At 30.3% G+C, this 18,319-nt stretch overlaps 1 protein-coding gene across 1 annotated transcript in view; it reads left to right on the plus strand.

Annotated features, from left to right (window-relative positions):
• Nucleotides 1-18,319, plus strand: part of LOC118187479 (acetylcholine receptor subunit alpha-like 1) — a 433,281-nt gene that overhangs the window by 271,162 nt on the left and 143,800 nt on the right. Inside the window, exon 2 of the mRNA XM_085815631.1 lies at nt 15,807-15,851. Coding sequence (XP_085671757.1) covers nt 15,807-15,851 — 45 coding nt within the window. The remainder of the gene's footprint in view (nt 1-15,806; nt 15,852-18,319) is intronic.

An 18,319-nucleotide genomic window follows, 5' to 3' on the forward strand; every position in this document is an offset into this window, starting at 1 on the left:
TATATTTAACTGATTCAATTGCACCTTATATTTCACTGATTCAGTTGAAGACAAACAATGAACTGAGCTATTGAGCAGCATGACAGGGCTCATGTCGTCCCCTCACGTAACAGGAAACCGAATGACGCTATCTAATGTAATCGAATGATGTTGATGCATTCTATCAGTGGATTTGCCTGCTCAGCCCCTACAAACTGGTTTCAATTTTATAATAAAATTTAAATCGCATATATTTCTTGGTGTGCAAAATAAAATATTAGAATTTTTTTTTAAGTTAATGTAATTTCTCTGAACAATATACAAAATATTTTACTGTTTTGTTAGTTTAAAAGGAGAACGCTTACAATATTTCGCATTATTCATTACTGTCTCTCTGCTGGACGTTTACAATGTTACTTTGAAAAATAGCAACCTGAAATATTTTATTATAATACGAAATTTAATGTAAAAATTGCAAATTTCAAATTTTACAATGAATGGACATGAAGTAGATACATTTTAAAACACTTATGCCAAATATACTTGTGAACACACAATTTTTGAGGGATAGTTCTTTTCCGTCCTTTAATTTTCGAAAGTTTTGCAGTTTCACCATACCATTCCAAAATTTCAAAGCTCTTTGGGGGATAAAGATGAAGCCGAAAAATTTTGAAAAAATTACTAGTCGTATACACAATTTTTGAGGCGTATTACCTTTCATTTATACCATTTTTAATTTTTTTCCCTCTACCCTAACCTGCACGTTCTTCAAGCGCTAGTATAACGTCATTGAACAAGATAATTGACAATGCATAACAGTAATTTATGATTTTAGTGTTTTCTATAAATATTGTGCTTTGGACTATGATCCCCCACTAATGGCAGTAATATATTAAAGGAGTGAATTTAGGCTTAACTTTAAATTTTTGTAAATATACAACTTTTTGATCACTTAATAGCGTGCTCTTGTCAAAGCAAGACTAAAAAATGAGATTGCTTACTTTATTTTCCAAAATTTTCTTTTAATTTAAGTTTATTCATTTCATTATATTACCTTACATGTTCCCTAGTGTTACCTCTTTGTTTTCGTTGCCTTACTTTCATAATTCTCTCTCAGGATCACAAACAAATTTTAAAATTTATATTATTTATTTTGTTTTGGTGTTTGTTCGCTTATTTCGTAGACCCATTTTCGTATTTTATAATTTCGTAAACAGCCAGGCCAATAAATCCCAGCATGTATAAATTTAATACTCTCATTCTGTAATATAGTTAAAATGAAATTTTTATTATGTTCTTGACGGCATTTATCTGCATTTTATAACAGCTTTTATTGAGGAATTGTTCAAGGAAATATATAGCGACTTTAATAACTCGTTATCAAAGACGAATTATATTAGTTTATGATCAGAGACAGCATTGCTAATACATCGAACTATATAGAAATTAATTATCCGTTACTTAGTGCTAACTGCACCAACTCACAGTGCAGTATGTGACCGCGCAGAGAGTTCCTGGATTCAAATCTTAATCGAAACTCTTTCAAAGCAATTATCTTATTTCTAAGAAATCATGAAATTTCAGAAACAAACTTCCATTCAACTAAACCTCACGCATTATTTCATTTGTTAGTATGCGTTAAATTACAAGATCTTATTGGCAGCCACGGAAAAAAAAATGAGCGAATTTATATAAAGTAAAACAATGCTTATTGATAAAAATTATGCCATAGAAAAATAATTACCTTTTAATTATTATTCTCTATATTAAATATAAGTATATGAATGATATTTACAAAAATCAATGAAATATGGGTTTATTAAACGACGGCCACACGTCACTATATGTTTTTTCAAAAAGCATCAGACATTGCTCACTGCGAATCGGCGATGGCATCTTTGATTCGATTTTTGGTTTGCAGAATTGTGATGCAGCGTGTTCCGAAATCATCTCTTGAAATGCACTCATAAGAACAAATCGGCAAATATTAGATCGGAAGAACTGGCCGACCAACGAATGCTATTATGATGAAAAATTAATCTCTAAGAAAATGTTTGTCTAAAAAATATGTGAATCATCATGCTGTATGAGCGGTCGGATCGTCTTATAAGAACCATAAATAGTCCGTATTTACATTCAACTCTCGGAAGTCAGGAAGTATGAAGTCTTGGAGCTTTCATATATTACATATGCCGGGAACAGTTGCAGTCACTTACACTTCACCTTACAGCGAAGCAAGGAGGCTGCATGATGATCTCTCTCAAATGACATTATAAGTTGAGAGAGTTACTGTTGAACCACTGACTGATAAATGATATTTAACTGACTATTATCTGACATAAAGATTAATAAATGAAAACAGTTAGTTGTTTGTGGTATGATTTTATTAATTTTGATTATAATGGTATGGTTTATGGTATGATTTTATTAATTTTATTAATTTTGATTTATTTGACTATGAACTTACATTGTATATTCCATAGAAATACTGATAACAGTAAAATGAAATTTTTGTTCTGGCAATATATTTACATCTTAAAATATGACGTTTAAAAATTTAAAACTAATTTAAACTAAACAGTTAAAAAAATTGATTATATAGTTTCCATTTCCCGTAGGGAGGAGAAAGACCTAATATTTTTTAAGCGGAAATAAACATTACATGTTTGCACACTAGGAAGCATTCGAATATCTTTTATTTTTTAAGTTAAGAGTTTCAGTTTCTGAAATTGTATAAAATTTATGGGATTACTCGAGATTTATACACATTAAGGTTTTATATAAGTATCTCTCTATTCACTAAAAAAATTTAACATACATCATACTCATATCCTTTTTACTATCAAAAATGCATCACATATTTATATTTATCATCCAAACAGAAGCATGCTTCGCCTTCAAAGGAAAATAATGTGTTGCATAAATATTAAAATCTATCTTTACAGTTTCAAGTGATATTTCTTTATTTCATAGTATTTCCTGTTCAATCACTTCCGCCCCTACATCCCAGGGCTTGCTGCTTGCGTTAATAAAATCAGCCTCTCTTCTAATTTCTAAATGTTAATATAGCTAGTTTATAACTATTGACATAAAGTCTAATTGGCTAATTTAACAGCAGGTTTTGTTAACATTTGGCTTTAAATTCCTCCAACAGTCGTACTTATATCCAAGGATATATATACATTTGTTTAACGATCAATATAATTTATTTTCTTGGTTATATTTTTTATTTATTATTTTCCTGTCTTTTTATTTATTATTATACGGCTCACGCATTCCTTTTCTTTTCTTTTTTTTTTTTTAATTTCCTTCTTCAAAATAGTAGAAGCTAAAGCAAACTCCTTTCAGAAGTTCAAGAAAGGAACGCATATTTTTAATTATTTAATTTTTTATATGTATGGAATACTGAAACAAAGCAAAGATAATTTCATGTTTGTTTTTCTTTTTTCATTTCTGATAGAAAACAAATGTAATTAAATGGAATTAAAAATAAAATTCATTAAAATGAACAAAGAGCTCTTCGCTGAAATGATTGCATTTTTCGAAAAAGGAACCAACATATAATCAAATCGGAAACTATTTTTACGCAATTTTTTATACTAATTAAACAAAAGAAAAGTTTGAAGTACAACATTTCTCGTAATTTAATGACTTTCCGTGCTTCAGCATTAAATGACAACTTTGGTAACATCAAAATATAAAATCTAATAAACGATAACTAAAGAAATATTTAGTGATATGTTTCATTAAAATCACTGCATATGAAAAAATGTATTTCAAAAAAGGTCTGAGGAAATTAACGATTTTTCCTTCAGTAATTTAATGTACAATGCATTTTTTGTTCTTCCTGCCATAAAAGTTAAAAATAATAACAATAGCAATTATATTGACAATTTAAATAAACGGGATCTTGACTTTCTGTTTTCTGTTACTGAATAAATCTTTAATTAGCAGAATTTGCCATTTTTTAGCATTTTGTCTATTTGTTGTTGCAATTCAGAGCTAATTCTTTGAAGTCTTTAATTTTCGTTCTAAAATTTGTATTGGACACGAACGATTGTAAACTCATTTCTCACTTTCAATGCCCATTTCACATATGAAAAGTTTTCACGGTAATGTACATATACTGCATCATCTGTCTATGTCTTCTTTTATTTTATTATGCCTTGTTTGGCGTATCTTCTCGGGAAGAAGATCAGAATTACTCGAAACTCTACGTAAAATTGCTAATAGCTCAGTACTAGAAACTGAAAGCTAAATTTGGAGGCAAAACCTATTTTATATTATCGTAATACAGAAATATTCAACAAATCTTTTGTTTAAATTCGTTTGTAAAAATAATATTGTATCTCTTAGATTTAAATTTTTCCTTTAATTTCCTTCACTCGAAATGTCAAAACTTTAAAAACAAAGTAATAAAAATGTTCAAAAAATAATTAAAAATGAAAAATTAATAAGAACTGCGGAATTAATTGTTAAATGATAAAATATGAAAACGATAAGTTAAATTCGATTTGCGTAAATTAAAATATAAGTAAACAATAAAAATAAAACATAATTTCTTTTGATTACAGTTTACAAAATTAAAGGTATATTAAATTAGGTTGTATTTAAGTATATAAAATTCTAAATTTGTTTACTTTTCGTTATAAAATTTGTGAAACTGAACAATAACCAATGAAACAACTAACAGGACAGAATTTTTTATCAGGAATGCAGCATGGCAATTAGAACAACTTATTCGTTCACGCCAACGTAACGGCTTATCCATAGGCATAAGAATACCTCCAAAATCCTGTTTGAAAAAAAACTTGAAGATTCCTTTGCTGATTCAACACAAAGAAACCTCTCATGCACATCTCCAAATCCAATAACGCCTAGGGTAACAAGCTGTGGCCATGGCTCTGGTGAGAATCACTAATTTCTTCGTTAAGCCCTTCTCTCTCCCTTGACAAATAAAACTCCTTTCCCAGCAAGCTTTCTCATCAAGTTCCGCAGGAACTCAAGGAGGCACTGAAGGCCTTCCATCATTTGATTCTGAAGGATGTTTTAACCCCCTCCCCTCGTCGCCATTTCTATAAGCGAGTAGCTCAAATGAGCTCCATACCTGCGAGGCGAGAAAGAGACTTCAGGAGGCTGTTGCTATGACGACCGTCTCGTAAAAAATAACGGCAACTTAATAAGTGTTTACCCTGCCCAAGAAGTCAGTGCTTGCTTTAATAAATCGCATCTCCAGGTTTGTTTTAAAATTATGATAGCTCCATATGAAGACCTTTTGGCATTCAAGTCAAAGATTAAAATCATGATTGCAGCTTATTAAAGCAAAATTTTATTTGGTTAGCGATAACTATGGGGATCTCATCTGTTATGTTTAACTTATTTTACAATCACAATATCATGTTTTATAACACCTTCCGGAGTTCAAAGTTTCTGTATCTGTTAAACTTACTATCATTCTGTTCATAATGAAGTTTTCATCATTCGTTATCATTCACGATTTCGATTTTATTTTCGACAAGGATTTCGTTATTTAATATTTATTACTTTTATATAGGACCATTAGCTACCGTGGGTAAATATGTCTTGGTCACAAAATTGTTCATTAACAATCTGTTATCTATTTTCGTATTTCCTGATGACGACATATAAATAATATGCTTATCATTTATCAATAAATATAAATAATATGCCGTCTTGTCTCAGGTAAATAGAAATGACCCCTTTTATTTTATGAAACATTTACCTTCTTCCTTTTACGAAGTTCAATTATTTGAAGAATAGCTTTTAGTTTTCAAACAACCAGAGGATGTGATCCAAGTAAGATCATGAAGAAAAAAGAAAAATAAATAAGAAATAAGGGAGAGACCTAGATAAGAGCAGCATGGTAGAGACGCGTTAGAAATGCATTATAAGGTCAGGCACCAGTTGTTATGTACAATAAATAAATGGTAGTTTAAAATTTTAAAAGCTGAAAACATAATGAACGCCATGATAAAAATAATACTTAAAATGTGTCCAGTATAAAATTTTTTCCCAGTGCCTTAATTTAACATTGAATTATCAAAAAAAAAATTAAAGTTATTAAAGAATTATAAATATATACCTTTTGTTGCATAATCATTTTATGAAGATTAGAACTGCTGCAAGAACATTCCTAGTAGCATAAAACTAGTATATTTCCATTTTCCTAAAATTCAGATTAACATCCCCAAAGGCATCAGAGAAAAAAACATCAGGTAAAATCATACTAAGAACATAATTTATATAAATAAATTATAATACATGACACCAAAATCTATCACAAACATTTTTAAAACGTGTAGGTTTGAATAAAATTAAACCTTCGGTTATATTTGAAGAGGATAATTGTGACACCATTAAATTAAAGTTATGTTTGCCAACAGAAAATGATGGGAAGAATAGTTATTTTTATTTACACTGTAGTATCTAGTTGATAAGCTTTCAGTGTGACTGCTGAAGTAAGCGCAGGGTCCAGACAGAAAAAGGGTTAAAGTAACCCCTTTATTAGACTCTTTCAAATTCACAATGCGTCGACTTGGCGCTAGCAAAGGACGCCTCGCTCGGGCGATAACTCAACTAAAAAGAACTTAACTTAAAACTCAAGGATATTAATAAAACAGCATAATTTTCCACAGGGCTCACATGATCCTGTTACCTAAAGCCGCGTCGAAGTCTAGAGGCAGCAGAATAATAGGAGTTAGCCATTTTGACCAGTAATAAATACAGAATAAGAAGCTCACGGTACAGAGGTACACTACTCGCACATTCTATCTAACTTTCCCCTTTAGAGCTCAGAATTTAAACCTTTTTCTCCTACTGGTACAAATTGCATGCGTTCACGCGCGCTACCAAATTTACATATTCCGACATTTACAATTAGGGGAAGAAGGCTTATAGGAAAGAAATCATAAGCTTAACTGGTTAGTCAAAATAAATATAAATCCCTACAGCACATTTATATTTTACGTTTAATTATGACAGCAAATCTTTTAGATATACATATGAGATTATAAAACAGTAATTATGCCATGAAATGGTATAGTTATTAACTAATGGCTGGTCAACTGAATCATTGATAAATAAAGTTCCACAATAGGAAAAAAATTCTTAGACTGAATAAAATTTATCAGATAAGAATTCTTCTGCAAACATGCCATTTTATGATAATGAAAGCAAATTGTGCTGCGATCAGTAAAATGAAATGAGGCCAGCACTCATTTGCTTCCATTAAAAATCATCATTAAAACATAATTAGAAACAATTTACGATAGAACAAAGTGAAACGTTTAGAAAAGACTACATTAAATTCGATAAATGTCATGGACAATTATGCATTTCATGAGGGTTAAAAAATTATAAATCAAGTTTTAAAATGAGATAAAATATCTCAAATGCTTTATTATCAACAATTAAGACTACGCATTATTTTAACAATTAAAAATTAATCATAATTGGAAGTGTCCGAAAAACGATCGTTTCCTTTTCTTTCTTATTGCTTTTTTTGTTTGTTTGATTAGTTCTACTTTGTTTCTTGAATAAGAACAGTTGTTTTACGTAACTGGTGTATTTGGTGTATTTAATTATGGCAAAGCACACTAAAGCTATCTGCCTAAGAGGAGGGATGCCTTCGTGGAGGACTTTCTAAGGGAAACTGGCTCATATACACGTTACACATGGGGAAAACCACGAAAACGCCCATGCAGCCAGCCCACTCGCGGAATTCGAATCTCGGACCGAACTACCAGTGTTCAGCGACTTTACCGCTCAGCCACTGGTGAGCCCTGTTTTATGTAACTATGCCTTCTATTTTTGATTAATTGATATTTTTTTTTTCTTACTGACTTGGTAGTCCTCACCTGCTTTCATAGCACCTGTGTATCGTGTTCACAAAGTCCTTACCTGGTTTATATTCACAACTGTTCGTCGTAGACATACACTTCCACGTACTAAATGACGCAAATATTTTATGTCATGACTCAAATATTAAATGACACAAATATTCATGCTTGGATGAATTTTTAGAATTAAAACAATCAGTTTTGTAAAAATGACGAATTTAATCTTTTTACACATTTTTCCTGTCTTTACACTTTAAGAAAATTTTCTACTAGTTGCAAAAAATAAAACTAACAAAATTTGATTCCATTCCGACAAAAACAGACAGAGACACAATGTTTGTATCTATAACTAATTAAAAATAAAATATTAGTTTAGAAAAAGATTCCTGACATTAATAGAATTTTTAACGCGCATTTCTACGTGGATTATGATGAAAGTATTAATAATGTTTTAAATGGAAATGTTATTCCCAGAATCAATACAGTTCCCATTCTACGGAACAGTGGTAAGCTTCATTATTGGATTGTAAGCAATTTATAATATTGTTCATATTAAATGAAAATTAAAAACGTTCGTACTTTAAAAACTTTTTTATGATTAGCAAATTATAATTCTTAAGACATAAGACTTCATGAGAATATTTAATAACGTATCTTTAAACTTTGAAATATTATTAGTGATTTGTAGGAAAATTCTTTCTACATACCAGATATAACAAAATGATAAAATAAAGACATTAGTAAATTGCGAAGTATACCACTGAATGGCATTAAGCAGAATAAAAAATCAAAATCGAATTATTCAAATTTGTTTATTAATCTCTGGTTAATATCTAGTCCCTTAATATAAACTGAAAATGCCGTGCAACATAGTATGTTTTAAAATTAAATATATTGGTCTATGCTCCTTGTACGAGAGACAAATTATTTGCATTTTAATTTCTATAACAATTACAAAACTTTTATAAATGAAAGTACAGGGACCAGTGGAAAGTTGAAAAGTTTGATTTCGTATTTTTCACAAAAGTGATCTCCTTAAACTCAAAAATGTCAAAGCATAAGTGTTTACTTTGTTTAAAACATTTTTATAAATGAAAGTATATGTCTATGACAAACTGCTACCAAAATAAAGGCCGGATGATACATAGACACGACATATAGTAAGAAACTATCTAACTGCAACTTATATAAATGAAGAAGAAATCTGAGAGTTGTTCATCATCTCTTGTTGAAAAGCATACTATATTATTGAAGATAAAGCTAAGAATTGTAATATTATAAGCTCTGACACTTCAGAGTCGTACGAGTAACTAATTTATTGTTTAAGTATAAATTACTCAAAGTAAAAGATAATCATAAAACTGCAGAATTTAAACACTTGTAAAGATCATGTAATTTTAGAGCAATAACTATAGCTCGGCACGATTTTAAAGGGTTTACTAAAAATCCGAGAATGTCGAATAAATCTGCGAATTTATTTTATTTTATTTCATATTTATTTTTTCTCTATATGTTTTTTTAATTTCGACTACAATTGTTAGGTTATTCTTGTTTGCAATACATTTCAATTTTGAATTTCTGCAAGCATGTAACGCAAAGTAACTTCTCCCAAAGTCAAAATTAGAGAATTTTCGGCTGATGACCAAATAAATAAGTAAATAGATATAGAATATGATAATTTCGAAAATTCTTTCTCCGTCGGGGCATCTATTATTTGGTAAATCTAAAATGAGCCTCCGAGCTTTTCGTATCTTCGCTTAGTTCTGGCAGAAGACTCGTCATAAGCTCACTTGCAAGCTAAGTTTTTCACCCCGTTACATACACAACACGCTGAAACAAATATAGTTTGATAATTTAAAACATAATTCACTTCTTTTCGTTTAACGTAATGTAGCTGCATTAAACTTTTGAACTGTTTGCTGAATTCAAAAAGTATTCATAGTCGAAATATTTTTTTGAATTCGCAGATACCCAAATTAAATGCAGCACCAAAATAGATCAGTTTTTAATATATCTGTAATTTTAATATATCTGTAATGAACAAAGAACACATAAAGTGTCTACAAGTAAGTAAAGCAAAATACTGTATCGGTAAAATAATTAATAATCAACTTATAAAGGGTTTTCGACTGTATAAACACATTTGTTCAAGCATAATAAACAATCTCATTAAATTAATTCTTAAAATGCTAAAATTTTGAAGCTTGATTTTCTGTTGCTATGTTTCACACAAGCATTTAAATCTGAAGCATAAAGCGGAAGACAGAATTGATTGATTGGAATGAGGATTGATGGTTGACTTTTAATCGTCAATAATCAGTCAGTTCTGTCTTTATTGAGTGGTTTGATAATTGAATGGAATGAGTTGAACTGATCACTTCACCATACCCATAATGACCCTCTTCGCAGTCATCAAGAAATAACCAAGAATATTATTATTTGCATTTCTGTTTGTTTGTTAATACCAAGCATTTCTTCCTTAGAAAGATTTTTATTATTCTTTCTACTTACCTTTGACCACTCTTTATTTTTACCTGATCTGTGAATGGATGAGGCAAAGGTTGGAAAAAGGATATTAAAAGAAGGTTTTCAGATTGTCGGTCACGGTAGAGACACTGCAAGAGAAATTTCCAACAAACTGGCTCAAGTCTTGAAACAGTTATAACATCTCAACGCGCTCTCATTTGCAGAGACCGAAGTGTAACTTTAATTACTGTTTAATAACCATAGCGGTAGCGTAAAAGAGTTTTTTCGTTCTTTGTCCTCAACATTCCTTGTTTAAGAAAGCCAACAATTAGGGAGCATGAAGTGTGGCTTCACTCTTGAATAATTTTTTTTAAATTTTTTTCTGGCTACATTTCATTCATTTTAACATTTATTGTGCCCCATGTTACTCAATACGAAGTAAGTTAAGAAGAATAAAAATGTATTTTTAGTGTCGTATAAAGAATTAAAATTTATAACTGCCTTAAATGAGACGCCTCTGAGATATTTTGTTTTTTCTCTTGGAAGAAAATATTTAATGGAAGATTTGAATGGAACTATGTTTTCTTAAATTTACTCTAAATTGGAATCACTCATTCGAAATTAATATAGCGCAGTAGACAAACCGTCTAGTATTAACATTGTCATAACATAACTATTAGAATATGATAAAATATATATGAATGAAGGATTGAACTGATGCATAAGTTATAAATCACTAAAAGGCTCTAAGAAGTAAGCACTTGTGAAGCTGAGAAAATAGTATAATAATAAATAACGTAAAGTTACATTCTTTGTTACAGTTTAAAATAAATATTTTTATTTCTTGAAAAGCCAGTGGTTCTTTAAACATGTAAACTATTTATGCAGGAAATATAAAAAATTACTCCAGTCCGCGACTCTTGCGAATACCAAAGCAAGAATACGAAGCATATGCTTTATTTCTTGACTTATAAAGCACTTTTGAAGTAAATATTTTGGAAATGTATGTGTGTTGTCCATGCACCATTAAATACCCCTGTAATCAAAACAATCTTACGTGATATTATCTCACAGACGCTAACAATGTTTGCAGAAAACATATATTTAGTCCTTGGATAATCTGAAGGAATAACAAAACAAAACAAAAAAATCTAAATATATTTTAACAGAATTTACACAAGTAAAGAGTTAAAAAAAAAGTATTTCTCCATTTAACACGCATTCCATTGCAATCTTTTATATCATAGCCTGTTTTAAACATCTTCTCAGCAAATGTCTCCAAGTAATACCCTCATATAACTTAATGTAGGTTCAACTCCAGTATCCAAAAAATTGCGTTTAATACTTTCATCTTTAGGTATCCAATTACAGCCTCTTCATCTATTTCCAGAATCCAAACATTTGTCAAATTCTGTATCCAAAGGACTTATCAGAAGGCTCATTTCTTCCCTTCGTGCATGTATCCAAATGGACCATCATAGTACCTCTTATTTTTGATTTCATATTTCATACTGTTACGAATTTTGTACTTAATTATAAGTAAAATTGTTGTATTTCTTTCGTAACATGAAAAATCTAAAGAGAAGCTATGCTGGAAAGGCAAGAATAGAGGGGCAAGTGCATTTAACATTGAATAAATGGGCATCTTGGTAACTTGACGACGTATCGCCAAGCTGACAAATTTTGCGAGGAATCGCAAAAATCACCAAATTTTGCAACTTGGCAACAATTTGGTCCTGTCTCTCTATCACCGTAATATGTACTGAAATTGAGTAAATGGAATTGACTACTATGTTAGCTGTAACCGTAATTCCAGCCTCGTATTGTTTTCCAGTACTTTCGAAAAGCAGAGAGTACTAGAAATATTTCGGTGGCCGGTTGAAAACTATTTAAAGCTGAAGAGAGACCATCTGCTCTCAGTTGCTTAATTATTGTGGTTGCAAAGTAGTTCCGCGTGAACTGCGATAATGCGAGTTAGCTTGAGCTTTGCGTTGTGCTGTGTTTAACGTTCTTAGTTTGATATGCAACTACTGATTGTAGTGATACTATAAACTCCTGCATGAGTATTTCTGCGTAAAATTCCAGAACTTTGAAGTGTTTATTTTGATAAAATAAATGTTATTAACCTATCATCGGATCTGCGTGCAGTCAGTCAATTACGAACCCGTACGTACGCAACAATACTAATCCGAAGACTCTGCACTAGTTGATAGCGCCAGCTAGAAGGCATAGTATTTATGTAAGACAAACACCAACTGTGTGATTTTGAATTTTATATTAAATTACTTGTTGACTTTCTTTCAAACGCAAAAGTAATAATAATGTGCACAATATGTATTATAATATTAATGCACATAGAGAATTAGTAAAAAAGTGAATAGCATGTGCACTCCTAAGGCGTTTATGTTTTAGACGTGAAGATAATGCAATGTAAATGTATCATAAGGTAAATGCAATATAAATGTAAATAGCACCATTTAATGAACATAATAAGTAAATGCATACGAAAGCTGTGTATATGTTACAAAAGTCTTAATTATGAAAGTAACATAATTTCAATGTAACACAAATGTAATATAAATGCAAACAACACCAAGTAATGAAATTGTGAAGGTGGTGCACATAGAGCACCAGTAAACAATGTGCATAGCATGTACCCTCTTTAAGTTTTTATGTTCTAGATGTGGAGATAATGCAAAGTAAATGTATCATAAGATAAATGCAATGTAAATGTAAGTAACACTACTTAATGAGCTGAATAAGTAAATGCCTATGAAAGCTGTGTATGTGTAATAAATGTCTTAATTATGAAAGTAACATAATTTCAATGTAATGCAAATGTAATATTAATGTAAACAACACCATGTAATGATTCTGTAAAGGTGGTGCACATAGACAATCAGAAAACAATGTGCATAGCATGCGTCCTCTATAGGTTTTTTTTTTTTTTTTAAGACGTGAAGGTAATGCAATGTAAATGTATCATAAGGCAAATGCAATATAAATGTAAATAGCACCATTTAATGAACTTAATAAGTAAATGCATATGAAAGCAGTGTATATGTTTTGTAAATGTCTGTTAAATGTCTTAATTATGAAAGCCACATAATTTCAATGTAATGCAAATGCAATATTAATGGAAACGACACAAGTAAGGAATCTGTAAAGGTGGTGCACATAGGCAATCAGTAAACAATGTGCATAGCATGTACCCTCTATGAGAGTTTATTTTTAGACATGAATGTAATGTAATGTAAATGTATCGTAAGGTAAATGCAGTATAAATGTAAATAGCACCATTTAATGAACATAATAAGTAAATGCATACGAAAGCAGTGTGTATGATATAAATATCTTAATTTTGTATATAATGTATGTAAAATGTAAACAAATGTACTTAAATTTTCAATGTAATCTGTGTTCACAAACTCTGTAAAATGTGCATCCAAATGTATAATTATGCCCTTGTTTGGCCCTGTATTGCAACTAATTATTCTGCCCAAACTCTAGATATAGGTGGACGTGGCGCTATACCAATTAACCAATTGGCAAAGGGATGGTGCCCACGTCCTCCGTCGCATGTCGCATATTCATGTGCAAATCTTAAGGCAAATGAAGATTAATAAAACAATAGTTTAATTTTAAATTGTTATGAAAAATACTGAAATATTTCGCACCAGTTGTCTCTCTCAATGCGTGAGTCAAAGGGTGCAATCCTTGTTCTAATGCTTTTTCTGACATTTGAATATATTGATTGTTAGAATAACTACCGTCACAATACTGTTATACTATTACAGTTTCACTAACCAAAGAGAACTGAGAGTTGCAACTTTGAAGAAGCTTAACACGAAGCTTAAAATGGTGGGATGTTTAAGATATCTTAAGAAAACTTAAGAATTATCCGTCTATAGTAATTCAATATCTTTAATTATTATTAATCAAAGTCCACCAAAATAAAGCCTGACTAATTGCATTTAAAGTAATATCTCCCTTAAATAAGTTAAATTAATTAGAGAAATTAATTGTATTTTGAGAAGCAGTATTCTATTCACACATGCAAATATTCTATTAATGCAAACAATATTCTATTGCCTTGTCTGTGACTGGGTGTACCCGTCTTCAGGTAATGAAATCGATATTTTTTGCTAAATCTTAAATATTCACATTCGCATCTGACAAATAAAATGTCTGTCGCTTCGTGTGTTTCTTTCAACATATTTTGTCTATGAATACATAATCTGTAAATATAAAAGGTTTATAAGCATTCTATTTTTCTGTGATAAAGACTGAAATCGATCTGTCTCAGTATTAAGGCTTCCAGAAGGAATGTTAAAGTGAGAACCCAAAACGCCTCTGTCGTTGCTAAAAGAATAGTGAATAATTCACGATCTTCTGAAAAAGCTACACGACCTAGCTCTTGTAGGTAGTTGATTTTCCAAAAGCAAGAAAAATACCGGATTTCTGATATCGATATATTTGCCACTCGCCTTTTTCTGCAATTGCACTTTGAAGACGCTGCTACAGTTTCTATGTGATGCATATCTAGATAAAATATTTAAAGAAAGTTAATTTTTTTTGTCCGTTTCATTCTCCACTTGTGATAAGTAATATTAAATGTTTAAAATGTAATGCTTAATATTTCATTAACTGAATGTACTCAAACTAGAAGGCGAATCCTTTCGTAATTAATATGAAGCCTAAGTGTAAAAGTAGTTAACAAAATAATTAGTCCAAATAAAATACTTGTTGTGTAATTTGCACTTTTTATTAGAGTTTCAAACAAATTATGATTTTTATATGATTCATGGTATTATATCAGATTATATGATACTATTGAAATTACCAAATTTTCAGAAATTACAGAACTATTTCTGTAAAAGTTTAGATATTTTCCAATAAGCTGTCCAGTAAAAGTGCAATTAATATTATAATAAAATTTCACTGATTCAGGTATTTGGAAAGCAGCAATATAGAATTTATCGCAGAATTGAGTTATTTTACTTGAAAATGACTTTCCCTGGAGACTATGCTCCAATGTTTTTAAATCCTATGTTTCTGCCATATTTAATTAGTTATTATCGATTTTAATACGCTTAAAATAGCTGATCAATTAATTACTTTAATAGAAATCTAAATGAAAAAGAACGCTTTTCAACTATGAACTTTTAATTTAGCAAGTATCCGAAAAGCTGCGAAACTTAAAATTATACAATCTCATTAAGGCAGTGGAGACTATGGCTGGGAAAAATACTGATCACTTTCACTTGGAAATGTGCAAACATACAGTTTCATTTTGGTGTTACATTACATACTTTGTGAATCTATAAGAATCTGTATATTAAATCTACTGCTATGACTTCAATTCCTTTATTTTATTTGAAAATTAAAGTAAAAAATTACAGCATTTATTTGGCTTTAATTTTTAATCCAGTAATGAGATCTATTTACATTTTGTACGACATGATTAATACGAGTCTGAAATATTTCTGTTCTGCTTTTCAGAATCTAAAGAACCAGATTATGACAACAAATGTGTGGGTGGAACAGGTAACATTCTTTCATTTTTTAATAAAATTTTTATGTACTAAGTCAATAATGAAAAATGTTTCGCATTAAATTTAACCCATTTTAATACCTTTTATATCTCAATTAATAAAGGTATGATCGTTTTGGAATAAAACATGTAGTGTATCGAATCCTAACTATTTATGCATACATATTTCATATAAGTTTTATGAAGTTCATGGTTCATAGCCTGACATAAAAAAATTAAAACTTTATTTTAGAAACTTTATTTTATAAAACAATTTCACTTTATTTTAGAAATGACGATTATGTTTCGTAGTTTATAAAACTTGCATGAGAAAAAAAAATATTTTAAACTTTCTGAACGTATTTTGCCAGTTTTATTTCTAAATCTTTTTACATACACTTTTGAGCAAAATATTTGACTTCAATGTTTTCATCTGCTTTATTATAATTTTGAAATATATTAATGTTTTAAAGAAGAATTTCGAAACATTTAAATTAATGCTAAAAGTTCCTGTAGCATTATATTTTCCCCACCTGATTTTAAAATTACTGATAACGTAGCCTAAAAAAAGCTTTAAATTTTAAATGAGCAAAAATCTGTCTATGTTCAGCAATTACTACACATGCCCTTCCTTAAAGAACTCAAAGCTATTTTTTTTCTAACATTTTGGTTGAAAATCTGTTTCGGGATGTTGTTTGATATTAGATATTTTTTCCCCGATCTGAATATAAATGCAAAATGTAAATTCGCGTGAAATTGAAATTCTACATATTTTTAGCTTCAAAGAATCGCGGAAAAATTTCAGATCAATCACAAAATATCCAAATTAAAAATAATAAGGCGTGCCTGGGCGTAAGGAAAAAAAAATGCTTTATAATCTCATTCTCTCTTTATATTTTATGTGATTAATAAAAATGATTAAAACATGAAAAATAAAAATATGAATATCGTATTTTATAAAAGACACATAGCTACAATAGGCATAATAACAGGAGAATGAAATAGTTCTTGATAAGAAGACGCTTAAATGATACAGTAAAGCACAGTGTATATGTCTTTCAGAAATTGCCTAGAAAAAAACCTCTCAGTCGAAATTTCAGTTTAAGATTTCAGCCTTACATTTTAGCTTTTGTATTTTAATACTCTCACTTTGCTATTAGAGTTCTCTGTTTATTTCAGTCTACTGTTTTAATTTTTTTAACACTGAAAATTTAAAACGTTAAAAATATCTCCTTTCTAAAATCATTCAATTTGAAATTTATATGATTTAGTATTGAACGTAAGAACAGAATGATCATATTTTTATTTGAATTGTCCATTTTGAATAAATACAATTTTTCCGCAGACGATGCGGAAACAGACAATCTCTACATATAATAGGCTCACCAGCGGCCGAGCGGTAATGTCGCTGAACACTGGTAGTTCGGTCCGAGGTTCGAATCCCGCGAACGGGCTGGCTGCATGGGCGTTTTCGTGGTTTTCCCCATGTGTAACGTGTATACGAGCCAGTTTCCCTTAAAACGTCCTCCACGAAAGGCATTCCTCCCCTTAGGCAGATAGCCCTAGTGTGCTCTGCCATAATTAAATACACCAACCAACACCAACACCAACTCTACATATAATAAAAGAAAGAGTCTGTCTGTGTGTGTGTGTTCGTTCGCGCTGCGCGTAAGCTAATAGACACACGGCTACGAAATGTGCTACATAGGTGCATCTAGACGAGAGCCAGTGCACCTCGAAGCGATTTTTTCGAAATTCGAATTCGAATTTTTTTATTTTATGTTTTTTGATGAAATCGTGTCGTTTTGAGATATAATGGGCTATAGGAAAGCGAAATTTTACTCTACACACTCCATTTTCACATCGTCATGAAACGTAGGCACTTAGCTATTTTACGAACTTAGAATAAATTTCGTGTTTTAATAAATCGATTAAAATTCGAATTTATTTAACAAAGGGAGTTTAACACCTTTTCAAAGGGATTTTTTCTAAAAAATTTCAGTTTTAAAAATGTACAGTTTATTTTTTCTTTGGTTTTTGGACACGTTAAACTTTCATCCTTGCGACTGCTTTTACAAAAATAATTTTAGAAAAATGATAATATTTTGTATTTTAAAAACAAGTTTTTAAATGAAGTTTCCGTGTATACTTCTCACATCTCACATCTTTAAAAATGTGATTTTGGCAACAATTTTCCTGTCTTATTATTGTTGATAGATTTTTGATGAAATCGCATCATTTTGAATAGTTTCATTCTTTTACAAATATGGGTTGGCAACAATTTTTCATCGTATTTTTTATGCTACTGTTTTTAAGAGATTGGCATATTTCATTGTCCTTTTTACTTCCTTGTAGGAAGTATTGTAATCGCGAAAAGTTTCAGGCAGCATATTTCAACGAAAATATCCTATTTTGGCCTCTTTCAAATGCAATTTAACGATGTATTTCCGTGATATCTGTATGTAAGGACAGAATAAAACAC

This window comes from Stegodyphus dumicola, chromosome 4 (assembly GCF_044657685.1).
Source record: "Stegodyphus dumicola isolate Sdum_Otavi_A_Nest chromosome 4, ASM4465768v1".
Taxonomy (NCBI): domain Eukaryota; kingdom Metazoa; phylum Arthropoda; class Arachnida; order Araneae; family Eresidae; genus Stegodyphus; species Stegodyphus dumicola.